The 26,206-nt window shown below is 46.0% G+C and overlaps 3 protein-coding genes across 9 annotated transcripts in view; 2 read left to right on the top strand and 1 right to left on the bottom strand.

The window, feature by feature from the left end:
* Window positions 1-60: 60 nt before the first annotated feature.
* LOC105432540 (coiled-coil domain-containing protein 43) lies at window positions 61-2,317 on the bottom strand. Its single transcript, XM_011647392.2, has 3 exons — window positions 1,688-2,317; window positions 698-1,086; window positions 61-612 (listed from the first exon to the last, which is right to left on the bottom strand). The coding sequence occupies exons 1-3, from the start codon at window positions 1,850-1,852 to the stop codon at window positions 540-542; spliced, it is 627 nt and encodes a 208-aa protein (XP_011645694.1). The 5' UTR covers window positions 1,853-2,317; the 3' UTR covers window positions 61-539.
* Window positions 2,318-3,267: 950 nt separating this feature from the next.
* Window positions 3,268-5,025, top strand: RFeSP (Rieske iron-sulfur protein). Of its 2 annotated transcripts, none has more exons than XM_011647394.3 (4): window positions 3,268-3,452; window positions 4,006-4,158; window positions 4,235-4,412; window positions 4,506-5,025. In XM_011647394.3, the coding sequence occupies exons 1-4, from the start codon at window positions 3,359-3,361 to the stop codon at window positions 4,789-4,791; spliced, it is 711 nt and encodes a 236-aa protein (XP_011645696.1). In that variant the 5' UTR covers window positions 3,268-3,358; the 3' UTR covers window positions 4,792-5,025. The 2 variants fall into 2 exon arrangements, with proteins under 2 accessions (XP_011645696.1, XP_011645695.1); XM_011647393.3 differs by having other exon boundaries at window positions 3,268-3,566.
* A 669-nt stretch (window positions 5,026-5,694) lies between these two features.
* Window positions 5,695-26,206, top strand: part of chinmo (Chronologically inappropriate morphogenesis) — a 54,698-nt gene continuing 34,186 nt past the window's right edge. The window contains exons 1-3 of one of the 6 annotated variants that reach the window (XM_089085579.1): window positions 5,709-5,837; window positions 14,292-14,458; window positions 19,554-19,781. In XM_089085579.1, the coding sequence (XP_088941705.1) occupies window positions 19,661-19,781 (121 nt within the window). In that variant the 5' untranslated portion in view covers window positions 5,709-5,837; window positions 14,292-14,458; window positions 19,554-19,660. Of the gene's footprint in view, window positions 5,838-11,965; window positions 12,340-14,291; window positions 14,459-14,489; window positions 19,176-19,502; window positions 19,782-26,206 lie in introns of those variants that run through there. The other 5 variants (XM_089085578.1, XM_089085577.1, XM_089085576.1 and 2 more) reach the window with 5 other exon arrangements.

Raw genomic sequence — 26,206 nt, 5'->3', positions numbered from 1 at the left:
GCCTCCCTTGATACTTTCCTTTTCTGGATTTCCATGTTCTACAATGTTGAATATCGGATCTCAGTGATTTAAATAGTTTATTTAACATACTCGTATTATAAATACAGTATACTTTATATAATGAGATACAACGCAAGTTTAATTAATGAGAATAGATTCGAGCTCTGACAGATTATGAAATTAGAATGCTAAGAATGAATAAAGAGAACAAAAGCGCAAGTATACATAGATAACAAAGCTTTTGAAGAAAAGAACAATATTTTAGAAAGACAGAAGGCACAGGATGAATTCAACATTATATCGCAAAGATTTATCGCTTCTTAGCGATTATGCATTCGTACTCAGTGAATTCGTTTTTTTTCTAACGACAGATGAATGCTACACACATGTTCTTCTAATGAGAATACAAGATCGATGATTGATTTAAATAATTGTCGGAGATCGTTGCATGCACGACAATATAGATAGACATATATGAATACCACAGCATATGTAGTCGATAATCTCGAAATAAATCTCTCAACGCTTTTATTTCGATGCTACCTCCGCCTTTCTCCCTTTTGCGTTTTTCTCTTCTCCTTTTTCTCTTCCTTTAGTTGCTTTTGCTTCTCTCTAAAATATAAAATCGATATTTAAAGTTTTACACATATATTTACCATACATCCAAAAGTTTAGTACATCATGCTACTTATTTTACCTATCTTCCTTGTCTTTTTCCTTTTTCTTTTGACTCTCAAGCTTAGCCTTCTCTCTCTTTTCTCTTTCTTGCTGTATGATAGTAGCTGCGTTTAAATTCTTTTCGATACCACAGTCCCCACCACCTGCTCCATCCTCTTCTCCATCTCCTTCACTATTGTCCTCGTCCGACATTTGACTATATTGCGCTAAAATAGCTTCTCGTATTCGTCTCTCTTCTTCAGTGTAACTTCTCTGTGTTGTTGTGGGCAAACTTTGAGATTCTAACATTTTTGCCAGTCTGACATCAACATCTTCCGTCGGTGCAGGCGCAGCGGCCACCTCCTCAGTTGGCAACCACTCTGCCCACGCGCTCAAAATTTCTGTTACATGTTTGCTAATATTATCCTCCTGTAACGAAAGACAGAAACTATATGTCGCAAGAAACATTGCATAGTCATGCATTTCATGCAAAAGTACAGAGGCAGAAACATTCTCATGGCATCTACGCATCCCGTTTGGAAATCACAAGAAGTAAAAAATTCGAAAATCGATATATGAAATAAATGTAAACTTCATGTCTTTTTTTAATTAAAAGTCTGATTACTATTACATCTGTGTTTGAATTTTTGCCAAATGACATTGGCAAAGAGCACAGGAATAAAGAATTATAGGTAATATATAGATAATAAAATAATTAGAATAAAGAATTATAAACGTAAAATAATAGAAAAAAAATTAAATTTCATTGAGAAACCACGCTAAATAAATTATCTTACTTTACAGAAGTAGGTTTTCCATATGTCAAAATTTTTAATTCTCCACTTTTGATTCTTTACGTTTAACCCCTTTCATTGTGCCTGGGCCTCAGGACTCGCTGGAGGAGAGTGCACGGGAGACAGAAAAATGTACTTTCGGAGCACGACGACACACGACCTCGCATCTATTTCCGACCGGCTGACGATGCGGCAGCGGCACGCGCGCGTACATCCTAACCTCCACATTTACTCACCGTTATACCCGCGAGTATGCTCTCGAGCGCCTCCGTCTTCTCGTCCTCGGTCTCATCGCCCTCGAGGATGCCCTTAATGTACGTGCCGAATACGCCCTCGTCCGTATTGAGCGCCTGCAGCTTCTTGCTGAGCCAGGCGTCGAAAGAGTTCGCCGCGACCGCCATGACGTCGTCCGGCGCTTTCTTCGCGCGATTTTATCACCGGCCACTTCTTTCTTCGCGCGCCCCGACCAGCGATGGAAGGAAAGAAAGGCAGATCAGGCGGGTCGGTAGACAGACAAACGGGCGGGCAGGCAAACGGGAAGGGAGGAAGGATGCGGATGCGTCGCCCGAGCCATGCAATCACATCCTCCGTCACGGAAAGAACGCGACTTGCCGGCGACCGGAGGCCGTCATCTCCACGACGGCGCGGACATCGCTCGGCGTGGATTGTCGCCGGGGAGAAGCCGACACTATCCGTTCTTACGGAAGCAGGGATGAACCTCTCTCTCTCTCTCTCGGCGCAAAACACACGTATACGTCGCGCCGACGTCGCGCCTCGCTGGTACGAACGGCGACGCGAATGCCGCAGCCGCACCACTTCTGGAGCGCATTTCCGGAGCGTGCGCGCCGCGGCGCTCTCGCGTCGCAACTGCGCGCGGGGGTGTACCCGGTATCAAGAGTTGCAGATTTTTCCCTCGTGTTGAGAACATTGAGGGAGAATTTGTATGCAATAACTCTATAGAACTCTTTGAAAAATGAGCCGAAACGAAGATTTCGGACCGTCGTGTGGAACGGACGTGTCTCGTCCTAAATAATTTTTGTATTGTATTATATTGCATTGTATTGCAGCATACTTTTGCCTTTACTTTCTAATTTTGTTTGGTCAATTTTCGACTTTGCATTACTAGTATGCCTGTTTAGTTTGATTCGTTTTAATCCGTCTAGGAGGATCATGGCCTGAATAAATAGAAATAGAAGAAGGAGGCTCCTTGAAAAATCGTAACGCGCGCGGAATTCATCACTGCTATTAAAATTGTAATTGAAATCGCTGAAATTGTTATTGCCAATGAAATTATCACGTTAGAAGATATTATTTTTTATTATTCTAATCGCATTTTATTTTCTTCTCTGCAACTCTACCGTTATTAAAATTCTTGAAATTATCATCGTTATTAAAATTGTTACTGTTGTTAGAAAATATCATCTATTATTATTCTAATTATTTTTTATATTTCTCGCTATTTTACTGCTATTAAAATTGCAATTAAAATGGTTAAAATTGTAAGTGCTATTGAAATTACTATTGCTATTACAAGATATCATCTATTCTAATCGCTTTTCATATTTCTCATTGGATTCCATTGCTATTAAAATTGCAATTGAAATGATTAAAATTGCAATTCCTATTAAAATTATTATTGCTATTAAAAAATCTATTACTTATTTTAATCCCTTTTTATATTTCTTTTCGATTTCTCTGTTCACTCAAAAATCCAATGTAAAACACAGTGAAACAAAAAAAAAAAGGAAAGGAGACACAAATGTTTCAAATTTAAAATTACCGCGTTATCGTCAGATGATCGCGCATCGACCGAAGCGACTTACATCGTGGCGCTAGTGACGTATCGTTCCGTGTGTCTCACGGATGTGTTCCGTTCGTCGTCGTCGCGGACGTATTTGCCGTAGAAAATGAACGTGATCGCGAGGTCGACGGCCGTCGCGCCGTTCCTGCGAGCGACGGCGACCGTCGTCTCGAACGGAGGGTTGCCCGTGGCCTCGACCGGTAAGGTTCACAAGCCAAAGATTGATGTTCCTCGTCCCTTCAATCGCATACTCCAGCAGACCATGCATCAGGATTTTCTTACCGGACCTACGTGCATAAGCTCGGGGATCGCAGGTGCGTCCGTTGTCAGTTCGCTTTATTTCACGAGTATCCTGCGAACTCGTCCGTTTCATTTGATAAATCGAGACGATTATATAATCGAACTGCGCATAGTCGTGCACTTTGCAGATCGCTGCGCTATCAATTGAGCTTAGGCTTGCAAAGCCTCTTCAAAAATCAAGATTAGTGGCATACAGGAAAAAAAGCAATAAAACTTAACATAAAGCAAATTAAATCAAGGATTTTAAAATGACAAAAGTTTTTTATAATTTTCACTTTGATTAATTGATTTGCTTACTGAAATTTTATTGCTTACGTTTTCCTGTATGTCACTAGCTTGTAGATCCTGTAGACATGAATTAATGAAAATCTGTGGAAGAAGATCCTGATGAAGTTCCTTATTATCTCCTTGAAACATAGAGCAATAATATAATATGATTTTGTATCGTTGCAGTTAGCACGCGAGTGTATCAACGACGTTTGGCACATACTGATATTCAGTATCCTGATTTTTCTGATTACCGCCAAGACGAAGTAAGAGAGTCACATGTAAAGTCGAAAGAAAGCGCACCATCGCGAAAGGGTTTCTCCTACCTTATTGCAGCTGGCAAGTATATAAAAGACATTAAACAAACTTAAATCTAATTTGTAATTTTAACTCATATTCAATTTTGCACATCTAGGTGGTTCTGTGGTAGGAGTCTACAGTGCGAAAGTGATAGTACACGATCTCGTTGGGATGCTGAGTGCATCGGCCGACGTACTCGCCATGTCAAAGATCGAGATAAAGCTCGACAGTATCCCCGAGGGCAAGAGTGCTGTCTTCAAATGGCGCGGAAAGCCTCTGTTCGTGCGACATAGGTAATCTTCCACACAGTTTGAACGATTTGTAGCTTGAGAAAATATTTATATTTCAATAATTGTAATAATTGTATATATTTATGAAATTTGCAGAAGTGACTCAGAAATCGCGACGGAAAACAAAGTGGACGTTGCGAGTCTCCGTGATCCGGAAGAAGACAGCGCTCGCGTGAAAGATCCCAAGTGGTTGGTCGTCCTAGGCGTATGCACACACTTGGGGTGCGTGCCCATCGCTAACGCGGGTGATTTCGGTGGTTACTATTGCCCGTGTCACGGGTCTCATTACGACGCCAGCGGTAGGATTAGGAAAGGGCCAGCTCCGTTGAACCTCGAAGTACCACCGTACGATTTCATCGATAACATGCTCGTCGTTGGTTAATGACTATTCAATACCTGTAGTCAGATAATAAAAATAATTTATGATAGGATACTCCGTGGACACATGCCTGTGACACCTGTCCATTTCCACCGTCGCGGAAAAATTGAGCCTTGTTTTGTATATTTCTCGAAACACACACCAACAAATTGGAGAGCTATCGTTCAAACATTGTGTGTACAGCGGCCGTTGTACCGAATTTAGAATAAATGTTAAATAAATGAAAATCTTGATAAAGCTTAATCGTACCTTATTTCACCGGCGTCACAGTTGCGCACGACACCAGACGCTTTATCGAAAGAACAAACGGCAATGTGGATCTCGCCGCGGAAGCTCCACGTGAATTCGCGCAACATGCATCCTCCCTTCCACCCTTCGCGGCTACCTGTCGCCATAGCTGTGGACTTCGCGTCTCGAGACAGGAGGTTGCGGAGATGCCACTGCGTCCGCCAGGAGGCGCTGACGATCGGCGGCCGCGAAGCGGCGGCAATCGCATCGCAATTGCCGGCCGATCGCTGCCGGTTTTACTTCGATTGCTCTCGTCGCTGCTGGCAGCGTACGGACGAAGAGAAATCGCGCGCACGCGGCGTGATCAATAGTTATTATCGCTTCGGCCGTGTTCGTGCCATCTAGAGTAGTTCGGAGTTGGCCGCGTTTTGCCGGCCGGCGCGCGCCGGCGTCACTTCCCGCTTGCCTGTCGTCGTCACCGAGTACATATTACGTATACAACATATATATTACGTACGCGCGCGCCTTAACCCCCTCGCCGACCAGCTGACTCTCCCACTCTCCATCTCTCTTTCGTCTCTCTTTTTTTTGTATCTCTTCTCTCTCTCTCTCTCTCTCTCTCTCTCTCTCTCTCTCTCTTCTCCCGGAACTGACACTCGGAACCGCCGCCGGCGACGCATCGCCGACGATGTATTGTCCGGTCGCGCGCCGTCAGCGAGCCACGTCGCTCCGTCGAAAGGGTTGAAAGCCAAGAGGAGGAGAAGGTCATCGTCGCAGGAACAACCGAGACGGAACCGCGAGAAAGTGCGTCCCAATTGCCGGTAAGTAACGAGCGATGTATCATCAAATGACTTCCTTGTACCGTTTGCCGAATTTGGCGAAAGTGTTTTGCTTTCTTTTTTTCATTCGTGACAAAAACGTCAAAGTGGAATTACCAAACTGCGAGGAGGTATTCGAGAAACTACGAATTATACCGAGGCGATCGTGTCACAATTATTACAGGTGTTGACAGGTACGTGACGACAGAGTTCGACGATAAAGTCATCGAAATATTCCCGCTCATCGAGTGAATCAGTTCTTTTTTTTTCTTTTTTTATAACAAGAAACTTATTTTTAACGCGACTCGAATAATAACTAATCCGTTTGTCCGAACACTCGAGCCAAAGTTTTACTTTATCTTTGAAATTCAAGAGCGAATATTCCACGAAATTCGACAAATTTTCGGGCTTTCTGCATGGAGTTCGTTCTTGATTCAATTTGACGCGGCATTCTCCGCGCGCGCTAAGCGGTTGCTCCAGTTTGTAGGAGTTTCCACGGTGTCGAAATAAACTTTTCATCCCAGGGAATGCTCCTCTTTTTTTTTTTCCGCAAGACTAGAACCTCGCTAGGATTGCCTCGCGGTGTTGATATCGCATTCTTTCTCGTGGAATTTCATGCGTGTTTCGGTAGGCATACACGTCGTTGCGTCGACAACAACAGCAATCGTGAGAGCGGCAACGATCGATGATAGACGTTTCTTTCTTTATTTTGCAACAATATTAATATAATCTGTTTATCTGTTTACCCGCAACGAGCTTTAGCATTCATCTCTCGTCGATCTCGTTGCATTCCGTGCATTTATATTTTAATTATAAGATTGTCTTTGTAGCTTTGTAGCTTTGTAGCTTTTAAGAATTGATCTCCTAATGATTATTTTTATCGCCAATGTCTATTAATTTTAATTTTGGTTTAATTTTTACTTTTTCTAATTCTTAGAAAAAAAGGTTCTTGAAAAAGTAAATTAAATCGAGATTAAAATTAGCTTATATCGGTGAGATTTCTTAAGAAAATGGGCATTAATTTGCTTCAGAGATTCAACAATCTTCCCCTTCCCCCTCCCTCACTGTGCTCCGAATTTCAAAGTGAAAACCGTTCGAGCGGATCGCACATCGCATACATTTCAAATATGACACGCAGTGTCTCGGTCGATGATAACCGTTCAATGAGCCTCGCGAATTGTATCAGTTATACATTATCTCGCGCACCTCGTCTCTCTTGTTTGGTAACACAGGTATCGAGCACAAGCTCGAGTCTGGCATGTGTTTGTGTATCTGCACGTCTAGGTCATTCCGCACGATGGTTCCCGTGTGCTTTGCATCCCGGTAACGGTTCCGAAAGCAACCACCGCACCGCTGCCTCCTCGTAACACTTCGCGGCCTCGTGTGCGCTCTGACCTTTATATTTCTATTTATGTAAATAAAGACAATATCCGTGTGTTTGTAACAATATCCGTTTTGATGCCGCGCAATAAACAACGATGATCGATGCATATTCAAAATTCGCACGATGAACAGTTCGAGTCGATTAATCGGTCGATTATGTAACCAGAGTCGTAAAATTTCTAGTGTGGACTGAGAAAAGATATTTTTAATAAATGATAAGAGAAACTGATAAAATTCATGTTGATACACAATTACATTGTGAGAAAATGTTGATGTTCTCGATTCTAAATCGCGGCGAAATTAAGACAGCAAACGTGAAGGAGGACGTGTATCGTCATTAATTATGTTATCACAAAAAGGTTCTGGAGATGCAACAAAAAGTTTGAAAGTGTCAAATACATGGCACGGCGCGCTCGCGTGCCCCCGATATTTTTTCCCCATCGATCAATTGTCTGCGAATGCTCCTTCGGCGATTCCTTCCGTCCGGCCCTTTTCGGCCATCCCTTGCAACCTTGTTCTGGCCGGGACTGTACCCGTTGTTCGCAAAGACGATCGTTACCCACCCCGGGCAAGGATCTCTAAGAAAGTTGCAAGTGCAAAGGCTGAGCGGGCACGAGTTGCGATGCAAATGCCGTCGGGTTCCTGGCATTCTAATTCTTATGCGTCAGCGAGCGAGAAAACGCGGCCGAGAGTGCGGCGCGCGCGCGGAAGAAGGGAGCCCGTGCTGTCTTCTCTCGCAGGATCCAGTTTCCCTTTTTTTAGTTTTTCTCTCTCTTTCTCCCTTTCTTGCCTCTCCTAGCCACCGACGGCGCAGGACGAGACTCTCTGCTGCTTTGTGCCCTGCATCCACCGAGCGCACTCGTTCTCCCTCTCGCGGGTGCGTGCGCGCTCGCGCGCGCGCGTTTTCTCGTGCTCGTTGCGCGCGCGCGGATGTGTGTGTGTGTGTGTGTGTGTGTGTGTGTGTGTGTGTGTGTGTGTGTGTTCGCGCGCGCGCGAAATTGTGTGCGTCGCAACGAGAGAAAGAGAAAGTGAGAGCGAAACGGAACCCCGCCGCACCACGCGGGCCTTCACGCTGAAGGAGAATCAATAGATGTGCGTTGCATCTTGCCCCACCTCGTCCCCCCGCAACCCCCTCTTCACGCGTTTTGGGCTGCCACCCTTCTGCCACTGACTCCGACCTTCGCACGCGGGCGCGTACTTCGCGAGCCGTATACGATTTACGAGACGTGCAGGCGATCTACATTCGCGAATGCCATCAATCCAAGAGGAATCCGCGTCGGAATATAGAATTGATCGATATAACGAGAATTTAAGTAGGCGAGCGATGCACTTTCCATTGTGCTGCATATAATTCTCTTCACACTCGATATAAAACCTATTTTCTTCACATTTTTGCGGAAGATCGTATTATAAAAAAAAAAAAGTAAAGAATGGTTTTTTTATCTCGCATCAATGAATATGTTATGGTATGGGTGTTATTCGTGAGAGTTCGGAAATTCATCAGCGACCAAGTCTATTTATGCGAGCTAATTTACTGCTCTCGCGTATCTTCGCATTATAGCTCGGAAGGACCGTTCATCCTTTTTTTCGTCCTTTCAACTTTTCCGTAACCCGTTCGTGCGTTCTGTCTACCGTGTCGTTGTGTTTTATACGCCATGTTGCTACCCTTACCTTCACCAGGCGCGCGCGATCCTATCGTCTAGGAACTTGGCGCATAAATCAAGATACGATAGCGGATAAAGGCCAATTGCCACGTAGTCCTAGAAAATGGTGTAATTTGGTATGTACGCCAGGTTCGTATTTTCGACGTCAAACTTCCCGCGGCATCGATTGTCCGTAAAGATACTCGTGTGTGAATGTCAGTCGTTCTTTTCGACCGCTTACTGAATTATTTACATCGACGATTATCGCGAAGAAAGCACACACCTTTCCACCGTTTCCTTCGTGCCGATATAAATGTAATTAAGAAGGGTTAAATTAAGGAATATATTTACGACGTTTCTCCCCAAATCTATTAGGATCAACAAAGTCAAAGCTTTCCGGAGAGATATTTTTTATCGTTTGTGACTTTCGTTTATTATATATTAAAATATTGGTCACACGATAGTGCTGCATTTTTCATATCGGGGTAAAGTTCGAGCGTCGAGAAAGTAAATTATTCATCATTCGGAACGAAACCTGGGACTGTTCTTGAAATTTCTCCTCCGTAGATCATATTCCCCGACCTTCATCTTCGGCTCTGACGACAGAGATCGAACATCCCCTTCGTCTTTGCGAGGGAGAGAACCTGCCGTCATATCTACTGTCTTTCGACATTACGCAACGACGGGCGTAACCCTCGAGGAAATAATAGGCGCCGCAAATAACTACGGTTCTCTTCTTCCCGCGGCTATGCATCGTCGCCGGTCGAAAGACAGCCCTCGACTTTAAACGCCTCTTCGTGCATCGCGTTGTGCGTGTTAGATAGTACGCCGAAAGTAGCGACAAGGTTTGGAGGTCGATAGAACGGGAGCGAGATCGAAGGCGAGACCGAAGGGAAGGGAAAGCGGCGAATGCGAGAACGCGAGTAATCGTAATCGTAAACACACAACGCGGCGCAGCGTGGGCGATGGAGAGGAAGGAGAAGAGGAAAGAGGGAAAACGGAGGGAAGTTCTGGATGAAAGGGAAAGGGAAGAGAACGAGGGATGAAGGACGAATGAGAGTGAAGGGGGTGGCCGAGGAGGTGCGAGAGAGAGTGATGGGCGAGAGAGAGGCGCAGGTGAAAGTGAACCGAAGGTGGTCGAGTTAGAGCGGCAGCATTCGGGGAGGGTGAAAGGAGGTTAATGATTAGTTCTTCCGAGGTCGGGGGCTGTTGCCGGGTGCAGGTTGCTTGGCTCCTTCCCCTTGGCCGCCCTTTCCTCCTCTTCCTCCTCCACATCATCATCCTTCTCCTCTCGCTTCCTGCCGCCATTCCATGTTTCCCCTCTCGCGCCGATGTCCTCTCTCTTCCCCACGGTCCCTTTATCGTTCTCTTCAACCCCCTTCGCCGTGCTTTCGGCCGTTCTACCAACCTCCAAAAATTCAGACCCCCACCACCATCGTTGAAGCTACGCACGCACGATGGAGTTTGAGGGCTTGCAAGGTTGTTCTCCCCTCCATCTTGGACTGCTCCCAGGAACGTGTCGATTATTTATGGGACCATCCTAGAAACCGCGATATGTATGTATATATGTATGTGTATATGTATATATACACATACACGCAATATATACATATATTGCGTTCCAAGAGTTTCTATTTCGTCGAGGCCGAATCTTATTGGCATCCGAGATTTTTCGGAAGGAAATGTCATCGACGTCAGTTGCGTTCGACATTGACATTTTCCCTTTTATTTCCATAGATCTATTATCGATTATGAAGCGCAAATGTTACGTGTATTTTCCCTATACAATACGAAGCCATATTTTGAGCCCAACAATGTTCCCTACGAGACACATTTTCGTTTTCATCGCGGTACTATCATTTTCCGCAGCGTATAGCTAAAATACAGTCTTCGGCCATTGAAAGCTTCTCACTTATGCAAATTACACGCTTATTATAGGCGGAGTAAAATATTACGCGGTTCGTATGTCGTTGGCGTAGGACGTACGGCGCGCTGCACAATGTAGCAGCGAGTCTTATATATCGATCCCGAAATTGGCGGCATCTCCACGCTCGAGAGAGGACGCATTCAGAGTCACCTGCCTAATCTGACTAACAAATTTTATGCAGGGGACAAGTGCCATGTATACGTGCATATATATATATACACCGGCCTCCAATCTTAATGATTAGAACGCGACTGCTGATACGCTTCCATCGAGCGTTAGAAAGATTTTATAAAGCTCGGCCCGTGTTCACGATAATTTCGAATGCAGGTGCACGACCCCTCGTCGTTAAGAAACGGTCGTAACCATCCGCCGCGTATAAATATTTAAGCTCATTCAACCAAAGCTATTGCGCGTTTATGAAAATTCATGTTAGGATCGTTATATTGTAAGAGGATAACTGCAAATTATGCGTGCTGCCGTTTGCTACTTTCGGTAATAGAAGGAATCTTCTCGATTCATATTTTAAATACTTTAAACAAAATTTCTATTTATGATTTAAAATTACTCTTCAAATAAATCTACATTTGTATTCATTCGAAACAATAATTTATGAGAACACTGATGGAAATATGTTATTTTATTTCTCCGGCATTCTTTTATATCTCTAAATTATTTTCTTCTTTTTTTTTTATTATTAATATTTCCAGAAGCATAAATTCTATTTTATTACGATAGTGAACCGATCGGTCGGGATCGACATGGATTCAACGATCTCATCCGATGTGTCTTCGGCATTTTCTGCTATGTCCATTACGTGGCAACGAGCTTATTTTGTCGATTCCTTCGGCGGCGCCGCCGCGTCCGGTGCTTCCGTTCTTCGTTATCCGGTAGCCAGTAGTTAAATTATCTTATCGATTGCGCGGAAGAATCTCTCCTCCCGCGAGAACGAAAGAGAAAGTAGAAAAACAGAGAAAAAGGAGAAAAAGAGGAAGAAAGGTTCGCTGTGGCCGCGCACCGCCCCTTGCAACGTCAGCCCTGGCTCCCTAACGGCCCCCGAGGACTTTCCAGCGAAAGTGATGGCCGTGGCTGCGTAGGAAGGGCGCCGAGAGAACGGTGCGGGAGTGGTAGTAGCGGTGGTGCTCCGTGTTCTCAGCTCTCCCGGGGAGGGGCGAGAGGCAAAGTCGTCGTTGACGGAGGGGTTGGTCGGCCGCGAGGGAGGTCGGCTTCGGAGGACGACAGGAACGGCAGGAAGGGCAATACGACAGCAGCGAGCGCGCGTGTGAGGGCTGGCGCGGGTAGACGCGAGGGAAAGATACGTCGGTAACCTTGCAACCCTCTTGCGTACGCGCGGAGGAAGGGGAAAAGAGACTGGAATCCCGTCGGAGGGGTGGCGGCCGGCCGCGAGCTTGCGAAGGCAGTCGGGGGTGCAGCCGCGCACCGGGGCGGCAGTGACGGGCGTGACGTAGTCGGAGGAGGATGTACGCCCCTGTTGGCGAGGGCCCCAGCAACCAACGACCATCCCTGGTCAATCCATGGTGGCTTCATCCGCCAGGTACGACCGACCAGTTGTTGCTGTTGTCGTTGTTGTCGTTGTTGTGTTGTGCCTCCTCCACCTGTCGCGTTAGCGTCATCGGGCATCGATGTCATTTCGGGAGGCTTTCGCGGATATTTGTTTGTTTTGATTGCGGCTCTAGGGGATCGATTCGTGTGGGGGTGCGAAAAATTACGAAGGGCGGTTCTGAACTTGAAACGCAGCGGCGGTGCTACGAGGAGGGACATAAAGCTCGCTCGCGAAAGCGACTACTATAGTGTGATAAATAGTGAATTTTTGAATAGCCGTTTCTTTTTGGATTGGTGAAATGAGATGGCCTCACTTTAATACACCAGTGCTAAAGAAATCGTCGCGTTCAACTCGCAAAATATGTTTTTTTCGAGTTTCGCTAGTATTTTTATATTTTTATTTTGATTGTGACCCGCAGAAATTAAGGAACTGTATTGTCGTTAATTATTTTAAACATTTTTATTTAATATTTTGTATCGCACTATATTGTGTATATTATATATGTAGTTATTAGAGTAGGTATAACTTTAATGCATTCGAATACATATAAAGCTTGGCGCTGTCGTATGTAATCGCCATATATTTAACTATATAATTCCGGTATACATAAATTGTACAATTATAATTATCTATATTCGTCTCACGTTTTTAAAAATATTCAATCAATATTCACCTTGTAATATTGATTGAAATGTTCCGTTATTTCAACTAAACAGTAAATATTTGTTTTCACAATATCCTGACATTAATATCGTCTTACGCTGTTGACGCTCCGCATAACGTTGTAACTTTCAACAAAATTAGAGCTTATGCGTTCGTTAAATTATCGACCATTATTACCGGCGCATATACCGTGATTTCAACGCACTTCCTTTGTTTCTGCCGCTCTAAAGTACGTACACGTGCAGCAGCAACGACGGCACATCGTCATCGTACGTGCATTATGCGCGTAGCGGTACCTCGACGGAAGTCGCATTTATTTCGTTGGCGTCATAAAAACGGATCGTACATTCTGCTTCTTCCACCTAATTTCCCTCCCCGGCGGCTTCGAAAAAACGCGCATCGCTCCCGCGGGGCGGAACCTCCCGCTAACGACCTCCATTCGGGAAATTTATTGCGCCGCCGTTCGTTTTACACGGCGGCTAGAAAAACCATTTCTCCGCGGACCCGGACACACGAAAAAGTCAACGCGGCTTCCGTGTACGCGATGATTCTCGAGATGACATGCTCGACGCGCGTTGCCGTGAACGAACATTTTAAACAAGGTTGTTATTCTGTATAGCCTTCCGAAACAGGAGAATCGGTGATATTATGATCTTCGTATTTTAGAAAATCCTCATCTCTCCATCAAAAATCTGTGCTACTCGTTTTTGATTTTAATATCGCGATTTCCCGCGCGGAGAACAATCGGAGAAGCGGGACAGCGCCGCGTTTGCAAAAGAGCGAGAAAGTGCACTCGATTAGCCGATAAGGATCTCGGGGATAGGAATCGCGTCGCATTTCGAAAGCTTCACTTTCCACCTCCGGACATCGGGAAGCGATGTGCATCGGAGGCGAACATTGCGTCGCGCTTACTCGTGACGATCGAGCTCGCTAGTAGGGGCACAGTGTTAAGTCGACCCAAAATGTAGGGCCGCCGGCGGGTGGAGGAGGGAAGAGCCCGCGAAAGAAAGAGGAAGAGGAACCGGGAGAGCGAGAGAGAGAGAGAAAGAGAGAGGGAAGTCGAACGAGCCGAGCATAACCCATAGAACAGTCCAATTCAGATCGTGCTTCGCGCTGGGCGTTTTCGGCGCGCACGCTTCATTCGCGCTCGCGCTCGCGCCTTCGACACGTACGGCTTGGCGAAGGAAGTATCGTCCTCGGGATGATTGATATTGATCTTGCGTCCGCACTGTGGGCATCACGTTGATTCGTCGTAACCGCGGTGGTTACCGTTGTTGCAGTTCCCTGCACCTCTGCTCGCCGTCATTGTGAATGAGTCGCAGTGATTTTCGTACGCGTCGACGCGCGATTTCTCTTCCCGAGGGACGGATACAGGCAAGCATGATCGTCGCAGTGAGAATACAACCCTGGATGTCTTTCACCGAGGATTCATGAGGTTTTAGTTACGGTGAGGACATTTCTTCTTCTCTCTTTCTCTCTCTCTCTCTCTCTCTCTCTCTCTCTCTCTGAGTTTACACGTGCATTATCTCCCGGCGCGCCAAGCCGTTCCGTTTGTCAATTGCGATTGTTACTTGCTGGCGAATTGCCGAAATGTCGACATGTCAAACGTCGTGCTTTCGATACTGATTTATTTCAAGGCGAGAAAGGCCAAAGTTTTGCGAGATAACAAGTTGCAAGCTGCACGCAGATCGTCCCCCGGAGCCGGTCAACATCGACAGCCGATCCTTGATTATTTGTCGCTGGCAAAAATGCGCTTACATCATCGCGCCTGATTGAAATGGTCCCACGACGATCCACGAGAAAAATATCGCGTCACTTTACCTCCATCGGCGAAAGTGTCAGCCTTTTCTTCCCCGGCCGAATCTCATTTTAAAACGTACTTTTATTACGCATACGACAACTTGTTATCTTAAACTTGTCTCAGAGACATTGACCTCCAAAATTAACTTCCGCCACGCATCGATTCGGATTAGCTTGTAGTAATGATGTAATGATCTATATCTACCAGTTTAATTACACACATTCCAAGCTTGCAAATTTTCATGCGATGGCTATATCAATCTTTTCAATAGGCCTGCAATTCTGGAGATAAAAGGCCTTTCGGAATAAATAATAACTAACATTACTGTTTTTCTAAAATAAAGGGCGCGTTAATTCAATTTGCGTGATCCTCTCAAAGACTCTTGGAGAGAGATTTGCGATGAAATGAAATCAGAGCGAAATTACATATTGTCTTGATAATCCGCGCGAGCTATCTTTTACAGTTGAAACAGAGAACACATATCCTCCTCCTCCTCCTTTCGAACCATTCTATTATCGTTGTCAAAGGGTATTCGCTCTGGCATTTTCATCAGACCAACCAACCCTTTGGATGTGCTTTCTCCACCCCTGAACAATTATTACTGGCATTCATGCAGACATCTCTTCTTCCTTTCTCGTCTCTCTTTCATATCTTTCCTCAAAGACAGGACACTGTGGCACTTGGTTCTGAAGAATAGTTGCAGTATCGATGATTTTTTTCAAAGCAACCCCTCCGCAGAATTTATCTTTCGCATGCCGATACTTATCTTTTCCAAGCCGGTCTTATATAGTCTATCTTTCTTTTATTTACATTTTCGCCACGCCGTGAATGTTCATTAATTAGGTTAATTAGGCCGATTGACGAACTTAATGAAGATGCGCGTGTTTTTGACACGGTTGTATTATCCTCCCTGCATTCGATGTGCAGAGCTATGCTGTAGGAATTAAGACTAGAAACTCCCATCTATCTTTACGATTAAATTGTCGCTGATATCCCCTATACGTGACTTCAATTTGCCCGTAATAACGGCGGCACTTCCTATGAAAGCGCTAGCGCGTTCTCAAAGCGCATTGAGCGTATCAAGTACTACGCTACTTGGCCGAATTGAATCGGGATAGGCTCGTAACGCATTAATACGGCTTCCTTCCTGAAAGAAAAAAAAAAAAAGAAAAAAAAGAAGGAAACCAACGACGGTGACGACTTTCTCCTATTACCAATATGTACCACGCACAGAGGACAATCGTGTTTATTGCTAAAAGGCGCCTCACGAAAAGTAGTATTCGCCGAACCACAGGCGCCGTTTGTGTTTTTTCCGTCGTTCTACGATACGCGGCTTTCATATAGAAGACCTCCACCCATCTCCCCTCGTTTGCGTTAACTCGACATCACGACGGCCATTCTTTTCCATACTCGCCAGGCAATACTGTCGTCTCGGTCTCATCGCATTCAACCGCCCCCGTATTATCCCCATGGCGAACGACGTTATTCGGATCACAACGCTTTCCTTTCTTTTTTCATTTCGCCAAGAATCACTCAATTTTTCCTTTCGCAGAATCTTGCGGAAGCCGGTTGACCTCGCATCGCGCCCGATCGCGCAAGCCGGCTGCCACCGGTATATGTATATCGAGTTACGGGATCGCGTGCGATTACGGAAGCTTGCGCGTATTACAGGATCGAGAGCCCCGTCTATTTTCGTCCGTCTTGCCCGCTTCGTCGATTTTTCTCGGCCTCATACTTCTGCGAAATTTCTACGTGAATACAAACCCGTCGTGCGCGGGTGAGTGAAAAAAAAAAATGCGAACGATGGCGATACGTGGCCGTACATTATCGTCCCATCTCTTTCTCGGGATGGAATCAAAACAGAATCGCCGATACGCGATTCACACGTCCCCTTCCGTATATATTTTCGAGAAGCCGGTCGAGAGGACCAGAGAGAACTCTGTTTTTCCAACGCACGATTGCGATGACATAATACCGCCGCCATAAGAGCGCCGAATTACGACGCTGGCGACGCGCGCTCGCGCGCGCGCGCAAGCGAGCGAACATTGCTCACACGCACGAACACGCACGAACACGCACACGCACCCGCGACCTACGCTGCAGCGCGCGCCTCCATGCACACGTCTGTGTGCAGCAACGTATGTATACCGCGTGCGTGCGCAATGCGGGGATACGTGTGCGTGTGTGCGTAGCTGAGGCGCGCGTGCGGCCCCGCGGCGACCTTGAGCCTCCCTCTTGGACCCCTCTCCCTCTACCGATCAGAGCGTGCGTTTTACCACCACGCGATACCGCGATCCCTACCCTATTCCACTGCGATGCGTACATCTCCCTCCTCTTTTTTTAGCCTCCTCCTCCTCCCCCTTCTCTCCTCTTCCTCCTCCTCCTCCTTCTCCTCCCTCTCCTTCTTCTTCACCTCCTCCTGCGTCTCCTTTCATGCGCCTCCCTCATTCGCGCAGTTCCGGAGAGCCACGCAACTCTCGAGGCGCCTCCAACGCCTAAATTTCCCCTCCGCCTTCGCTTTTCGTGCCGCTGGTGGTTTCTAGCGATGGGCATCGATCGCGCTGCTCCGTCGCCGATTTTTTTTATCCGAATTCGAGCACGCCACATGATTGTATCGAGCCTACCGTTCTCTCTTGCCGAGAGCGCAAATGATTTCATAGTGGCAACGGCCGGGGCGTGGACACACCGAATTACATCGGACCTGGGATATGCAAATTGTTTTCGGACATCTGTGCGCATATGCGCTTATCAAAGTTGTATCGTACGCTCAAGGATTTTTTTACCGCGCGATTCCCGCGCATGTGGCTCCCGCGATGCGGCCCTGCTATATACATTGGATGAGAACGCAGTAGGGACACGTGATACCTTAGAAATGTTAAGGGACAGGAGGGAGAGGATAATATTCGGAAATGAGACGGAACGAGAGAACACGTCGCAGTGCGCGCGAGAGCGAAGGAGTAAAAAAGTTCTCCGGTATAGAAAGAGACAGACAGAGAGAGAGAGACAGAGGAGAGAGAGAGAGAGAGAGAGAGAGAGAGAGAGAGAGGGGGGGGGGGGCAGAAAAAAACAGGAGAGGGAGCGCTGCGGAGAACCGCGAGAGTCGAAACTTCTAGCCTTAAGCAATCGCTTCGCCGTTTCGACGATCCCTACCCCTTCGAAGAAGCCGCCGAATTGTCGATCTCCCGCCTCTGACCACCCACCCAGTGGTCCCTCTCCCCTTCCCCTGGTAATTCAATGTTTTGCCGCCACCGGGTGCCCGAAGAGAGCCCCGAAAATCCCCACACGCTTCATTTCGTGTAACCGCATTTGCATCGCCACCGATGACGCATATTCACGCTCTCGATGATATACCAGCAACAGCGGCGGTCCCTCAGTTGCGTCCTCTTCCCCCTCTGTCCCTCCCTCTCCCTGGCTCCCTCTCGAACGGTCCGTCTCCCCTGTCGTCTCGCGGTACCACCGCGCTCTGCCGCCCCCTCGTTCCCTCTCGCTCGCGCCCGCAATTTTTCGGCTCCCGCGCGGCTGCGGACCTTCCCGGGCCCGGCGGCGACACCGCAAACGACGACAGTCACGCGCGATTCGTTCATATGCCGATGCGCGATGCAAGCCGGTGACTCGATTTCGGCAGGCGAGTGCGTATAGTCAGTCGTCTATCCAGTGCTCGGCACGACCGGTGGCGTCGTTGGTTCCGGACATTCGGCGAGATACTCGAAAATTCTACTCTTGCGCCTACGTTCATGCAGCCTTGGTGATACCAATCGGTCGGTTGACGATCAGAGTCGGTCGAGCGATCGGTGATACAACTCGCACAGTGGACACCTGGATCATGCGCCGCGCAGAGGACACGTGCGCGCGGTGCCGAACTTCGTAATTCTCCTTTTCTCCTCGCCTCGCGACAGTGGCGGCGCGTTGTCAAAGGACGCGCGAGACAAAGACGGAAGTGCGTTTCGGAGTAGCATCGCCAGTTGCCGTTGTTTGGTGTTACATCGTTCAGGTCCGTGAATGAAGTCGAAACGGCTGTTCTGCTCGCGATCGTATTCTTTGACACGCCCCTGCCACCGGTAAGCTCTCCTCTTCTCGCTCGGCTGCGTTTTATCGCGGGCGTCGCGGAAATGCGGCGGAATTTTGACATGGCGCGGCCGGCATCGTGCGATCGCGGTTCGTGACTGCCGATAAGGCTGCGGAAAGCACGCCGCTTGCGATCGCGAAATCTGAAGAACTAAAATATCGTCCCTGCCCCCCCCCGGGTCCCCTTCGTCGCGACGACAAAACGCGCGCGCGAAACAGCAGCCGCCGTATCCCGCATGTCCGATAGTCTCTCCGTCACGAAAAACATATTACGTGCGGAACCAGTGACTCGCAAAAGGTATGTCGCGTTTGTGAGGTGTTTCATATCGCTTCTTATCAACATTCAATATTCAAAGCTACTTGTGATGCTGGCGCACCGTAGTGCGATCTGATATGTTCTTTCGTGGAGCGTTCATTCAGGGAGACTGGTATTTTGGTACAATACTACTGAGTTGACACTACGATGTCACGAATAAAATTATTGAGTTAACTCATGAAAATATGAACTTCTCCAAACTTTCTCTACGTTTGTCGAAATGTATTAATAATTCTAATTAGATTTCTAATCGAGTTATATTTCTTTATTTTAATGACATCCACGGGATATACATTCTGTGTGTCTCAGCAAGAGGAAGAGAACGAGATCGATCGATAATCAAAGCTGCTTTCTGCGTAGCTGGACGAGCAATTGGGCACGAGCGCGATCAAGAAGGTAAATACCTATTGGAAGGTAGCTGCGAGAGGGGCGGTGAAGGTCACGGAGTTGAGCCTAAGGGTGGCATCATGGACTCTCATCAGCAGCAGTTCTGCCTCAAGTGGAACAGTTTCGGCAGCAATCTAGCAACGACATTCTCGAATTTATTCAAAAGCGAGAGTCTCACCGATGTCACCCTGTTCTGCGAGGGTAAGTTTCCTTTACATGGGAAAATTATTCCTTAAAGTTATTCCTTCCCTTTGCGATATATGTGAAACATGATAAATGAATTTCTCCATCAAATAACTCTTTGATATGGCTCGATAACGAAAGTTATTTTATACATCGATACAATCATTGAATATTTTGAGGAGTTATTAGACGCGAATAAAAGTTAAATCAGAGAATTCGGCTGGCTATTTCAAAGCCTTGACTCCTTGGTCTCACTTATGCAGTCAGAAGGCTTGGCAATTAAATGCGCAAAAAGAAGCGTGACTCCGTTGAATTGCATTGTGTCTCTGGTATCATACGCGTTGCATTTTTATACATTGGGTCGAGTCTAAATGACGAAAGAATTTCTTATCCTCTCATACGAGCATAGTTCCGAACAGTTCCGGGCTTTCACTTTTTCGACATCATTCTCAAACGGTCGACGAGCTAAAAATTTCACCGTTATTTCGTTCGATAGAATGTTACTCTCGCGTATATACGTCATATCGAACGTGTTGACGCGCTGCAATTAATGCGGCACCGGACGCGTAACCGATGGCCGTCGATGTAACGCAATGATGCAAATTAATTCGGTATGCGATTATTTTCTCACTGTAAATGTCACGTGTTACACAAACGGTAATCAAACACGACAGCGAGTTCTTGCGTCATAATATTATAAATTGGCTTCTCTTATATGTTCAAGTCAGAAAATAGGTCAAGTCATTCTTAACTCGTTTTCTAACGAGTCGATTATTGATGATGATTATTGGATGAATGAGTTCTTATTCTCTCCTTTTCTCTCCCTCGGGTAGCGGAATTTTAATTAGAAATTCTATGAATTTATAAAGCATTTTACGTAAGATTTTACGTAGCTGGTAATTAATAAAAGATTAATGCATTTATCGTGAGACATAAAATAACAGAGGAGAGATATGAATCTCGCGTGATTCATGTGAGAGTTTGCTGAAAGATATATTTATAAAAAAATAAAATCGGCGAATTATTTAATTAACATGATAATAATCACAGAAATAGCCCCTCGTTTGATACAATGTAATAAAAAATTTATCAAGAATTCCTTTCGATCGGTTTTTACACACCTCATAGATCAAACGCGTCCGATGAAACGCAAGTCGCGACTCCTCGCGCGAAAGGGCCAGGCCGGCGTCGCGTTGCATTCGCATATCACCACTTCGCCGGCAAGTGATACAAGTTCACGACTGCATAAGAGTGCAGGGGGGTAGATTGGGCCGGCCCCCTACCCCCGATCGCCGTCCAATCGGCGACGCGCAGAGTCAGTCGGCGTGCACGCGCGAATCTCGATCCGGTGTGGAGTGCAGTATACGCACATGCACATGCACATGCCATGCATATGTGAATTTCCGTGTGCGCCTTCCCCACCGACGCAGCGAATGCAGCGGGTACTCTTGCGGCTCGCTCGTGCGAAACAGCAGTTCGCAACGAGCCGCGGTGCAACGCGCTTGTTTTAGGGCCACGATCGCGCGGATTCGCCGATCGTGCGGATGCACCGTGTTTTCGAGAGATAATCGACATACGAATCTTTCATGGGAAAAATTCGTCGAGACCTTTCGTTGTCTGGAGTGCGATAAATGAGGTGATACCGATGCCGTTGGGAGTATAAACAAATCGCCGAAATTGTGCCGATTGACGCCGAGGAAGTTTTCGTCAGCTCGCGAAATGACGTAAAACGCGCATTATTGTACAATTTACATTTGCAATGAGCGTGCACAGAGCGTACGCATTTACGGACGGATCGAGGCTTCGCGACGTCAATAAAATTCGGAAGGACTTATCAGTACGAAATGCGTGATAACGGCACTACGGCTACACCGTCAGCATGTGTGATAAACTAAATATTTCGCCTCTTTATCATTCGCGTTGAATAAACAAGAAATGTGCAACTTTCGTCAAACGCTGCCCCGCTTTTCGACGTGACCGACTAATGCAACGTACACATATGCGTGAGCGCGATAACGCGCGTGTGTATTTAAAGATTCCTCGGTGTTTCTCCAAAAGCGCGGCGCGCGATGTCAAGAGCATTCCAATCGATCAACTAATCTTCATCGCATACAAGGGCCGTAGAATTGATCGAGTTAAGTTACTAGTTGACTCGCCACTTGTCGCGCGAGTCTTTTTTTTCCATCTTAGTCTTCGTAATTATTTAATGATCGGGATGAAGTGGTATCGTCAGCTTCTCAACATTCGTCGGTTATCGTCGTCGAATTTCCAGATGCAGTTGCTCTCTCTCTCTCTCTCTCTCTCTCGGAGGATTTAATAACACAGAAATGTAAGTAATATTTTTTTGTTAAACTGTACTTTTTCCAGAAACTTTTTGCTTATCTTTCGCTGTCATTGCATTTCCTGGTTTTACATACGTCAAAGGGACAAGATTTTGTGAAAATCGACTCGATTTATCATTAATATAATGTCACTTATTTACTCATGCCATTTGTTCGTCTTAACTTGATAACGATAAACAGTCTTAATATGGAGCACGTGTAATACTTAATCGGCAAAACATCAATCGAGCTAAACACTGTAACCAGTAAATACTAATTTATCACGTACTGGCGTGATATCTATCCAACATATAAACCGCCAAGTTTTATGCGATAAGTATACCGCATAAAAGCGATAGTACTATCTTTTGCAATTATGTTGTAAATAGCGAAGCCAGTCAAGTAGTTAGCTATCTCTGTAATTTTTTTATTACCCCTCGCTGTTGCAATTTACGTTATGAAAAGCAAGGCAAAAGCTCGTCAGAATTCTGAGTACCAGGCAACCCAGGTATTAAGATAAAATAAAATCGCAATAATTTTGAAAAATTCGCTACTTTCTCTTTTTCTGGACTATTTTTCTCTACAGATGCACGAACGGACGATCGAAGTCTTATGAAATCGAAACGAAGCTAAAGTTCATGGGTATCGATTCACGATAACCCTCAATGACCGCCCTCCGCTTTTGGGGGGGTCGCACTTCCGAGACTCTCCTCACGTTTCGATGTCGATATATATTAATTCCACTGCGTGTGCAACTGACTGTTGTGCGCCGACCGTTTGGAGACGACCCGTTATCCAATCCTCATCTAACGCTTTCACCATGCGCGCGTCCTGATTTCCGAAAACCGCAGCTACGTTCGGAGAACGGGACCAAAAACGCAACGAAAATCAATATGAAAAGTCTCTTCGATCCTCAAATTACTTTCTTCGCGCTGTAGAATAAATCGAAACAAGACATTGTCATGTGCGATGAGAGAATTTAACTATCTCTCTGTATTATAATGAGTGTCGCTGAATTGCGTAAGATATAAGAGGTATATTTTTTCGTAATTTGAGGTATATTTTTTTTTCCAATTTAGAGGTACTATGTGTGACGCGAGATTAGGAATGTAAGATTCTTGCGCGAAAGGCCAAAGGGTGGAAATTTGAAAGGAGGCTCGGCGAATGGGGAGAAGAGTTCAAGGAGACAAGAGTCGGTCGGTGATGGGGAAAGGAGCGGTGTGTCAAATCGTAGACGTCACGAAAAAGAGCGTTGAGCAACTATCGAGGGCTTTGTGGGCGCGTGCGCGTGTGTGCAAGTGTGTGCACCCGCGAGTGCGTGTGCGCGTATCTTACGTAGGAAGTCGGAAAAGTAGGTCTTGGTTACAGTTAGACCTAACCGTCCTCCCTTCGCGCTCTTCTCGATGCATGCATGTCGGACGCGGCGACCCGGTAAAGAAATGTAGAACTTGACAACCGTCATGGTTCTCGATCGCAATCGAGATTTACGTTTGGAATTCACGAAAGGCGCGACGAACGATAGCCCAGAGAGATGCGAGAGATAGAAAGTAATCTCTGTGATCCATCCATCGATCGATCGATCGATCGGCTGGATCTCTTTTCCGCGAGGACGATGCGTCAAATTATTTTACGATATCGATTTGCAACTCACACACGATATACATTCTTATTGGAAATAATCTTATGTAAATAGAATAAGTTCTCTTACACGCGCGTTACAATATTCTATTTTTTTTCTTCTCGTTCGCTTGAAACGCGCAGCGACTAGAATCACATGTTTAAAGACCATTTCAATCTCCAGTCTTTTTGATCACTAAGAATACGTAGAACAAATTAGGACGTGATAAAATAGCGTAATTAAACAGCGTACTATCTCTCACGCGACAATCTCGCGTCAGACGACAATTCTGCTGACAATTCTTCAGGCAAAATATTTGGGCGTCGAACGTCGTGCGCGGGTGTTGTTTGCCGATGTATTAACATGCGGCACCTCAAATTAGCGCTAAGAGGAAGCGCAAAAGTCGGAAGTGCGATACACACCCGCGCATCGGAAAGAGCAGGGCAATCGCCTACACACACGCTCATTAGCGTCAATCTCCCAGAGCCACCGAGCCATTATATATTCTATCGATCCGAGATGGACGTTATATGGACGAAAAAAAAGCCACTTCAAGGTAATCGCGTTCGTTTCTCCCGAAGTGCGAGATATCGATCGAGACGTCGATAGGCGACGTCCAATCGCCTCCGGACACTATCGGCCACTATTATTCGGCCGTATGCGTGTGTGCGCGCGTACGTGCCTGCTCGCGCGCGTACGTGTCCACGGCTCGCTGCGATATCTAACGAACTTTACAGGCGGCGCGTAGAATTTAGGGCCAGGGAGCCATATATATATATATATATATATATATATATATATATATATCTCCGTCTCCACACGTGCGTCCGTCATACGGCCTGAATCGCGCCCGTGTGCGTGCGGCAACTTTGACATTAGAGACAAAGGCGCGCGTGCTGTTTCGCAAGTGGCCCGACCGTTCCGAATCCACGCCGGAAAGATGCGTGCGACGTAGTCCGTACGCACGCACGACGGCGAGAATTGCCGTCGGTCTCTCTTAGATTAGAATTCCGGCGCATAGCTCACGCACGAGCGCTGCGCGTTCTATTGTCTATTGCGTGCCGCGCATCGCGCGTCGCGCGCTCACCGTTACGGTATCCGCGGCGTGCTGCAAGACGAGGCACGTGTAACGTTAGAAACGGCACACACGTACACACCGGTTCGCCCTCGCTCGTCTTCGAGCTCCGGCTGTCCTTCGCATTATCGTCCTAGGTGCGAGAAGCCACGCTATTCCCTCGTGAAATATTACCGCACGTGTCACGGTTTATCTTAAATATTAAACGCTTATCTAGCGTTACCTAGGCAACGGAGTTTCGTGAGATTTGGAGATTTGGAAACTGTGTCGGCTGTCATTTTTGCACGTTATATATCAGTTCATCACAATTTGCCTTTTTAAATACCGCTTATTTAATTATGTCATTATTATTCGTAAATGACTCCGAAACGAAAACGAACTGCTTTATTCGTAGAACTGAAATTTCTAACATTTATAACGTAACTATATAATTCTATAAAATTTTTATTCAATTTTATTAAATTCTATTTTGATTTTTAATAGGAATTTTGGAGCACTCGGAGAATATTCTATTCTTCTATTCTTTTAATTTTGATGATTCAAAATTCCAAGCAAATTGTGTGCTGGGGGAGTGTTACTTGCTTATGCATTCATTCAAACATCCATTCATGTTGTGAATACGTGTCGCTTTCTGGGTCAGTAGAGTCTAGTGCACCGCGATAAGGTAGAATTCTTATTTACTCTGAATAACGCATTATCTGAGTGAGCCACAAACTGAGAGGCCGACAAAAAAATAAGCTGTATTTACACTTCACAGTGGAATATTGCAACCCGAACAAAAGTCGTATAAAACGAGATGCGTTGTCTCATTGTCAATGTGCATTTGCATATGCACTATGCACGCAATTGGGCATTTTGTGAATCGATGATAGTCGGGATGATAGACGGCCGTAGCGTGAGCCTGATTTATTTTCAAGCCGTGCATCCGGTGAGATATCACAAGATATTTAATATTGCATCCGCCTGGATACTGTTGGCGGATACTGTTTGTGGTCATACGACAGATATGCCTGGCAAAAAATTCTGATTTCATCATTTGTTTTCAAAACTCGTATATAACGAACGTCAGAGGTGAAATCACACGTTGCACACGTAAATGGAAAGAAGCTGAAAAGCGATTTGAATGAAAAGAATCGGATGCGCATCGGATAAAAGTTTCGGGCATTTCGTAACAGAAGCGTGGAGATTTCTGCGTGAAATCTACGTGGCATAAATAACGCGAGGTCGTAAAAGTTTATTTTCAATAATAACGACTGTCGAATGCCGCGTTCCAGCGTTAAATTTGTCGTGCCAATTGTATCTCTGTTCGCTTCTGATTTTCTATGCCTCCGTATGAATGAGACGTACCATTGAGCGCCCTAAGTAAAGCGTGATACGCACGGGAACGTATGTGGATATACTTGAGCGATATGGAATGTTGGGCGAAAAT

Source organism: Pogonomyrmex barbatus, unplaced genomic scaffold, assembly GCF_055798465.1.
Source record: "Pogonomyrmex barbatus isolate J1 unplaced genomic scaffold, ASM5579846v1 scaffold10, whole genome shotgun sequence".
Lineage (NCBI taxonomy): Eukaryota > Metazoa > Arthropoda > Insecta > Hymenoptera > Formicidae > Pogonomyrmex > Pogonomyrmex barbatus.
The sequence above is the reverse complement of the archived record's forward strand: the minus strand, read 5'-3'. Positions and strand labels throughout refer to the sequence as shown.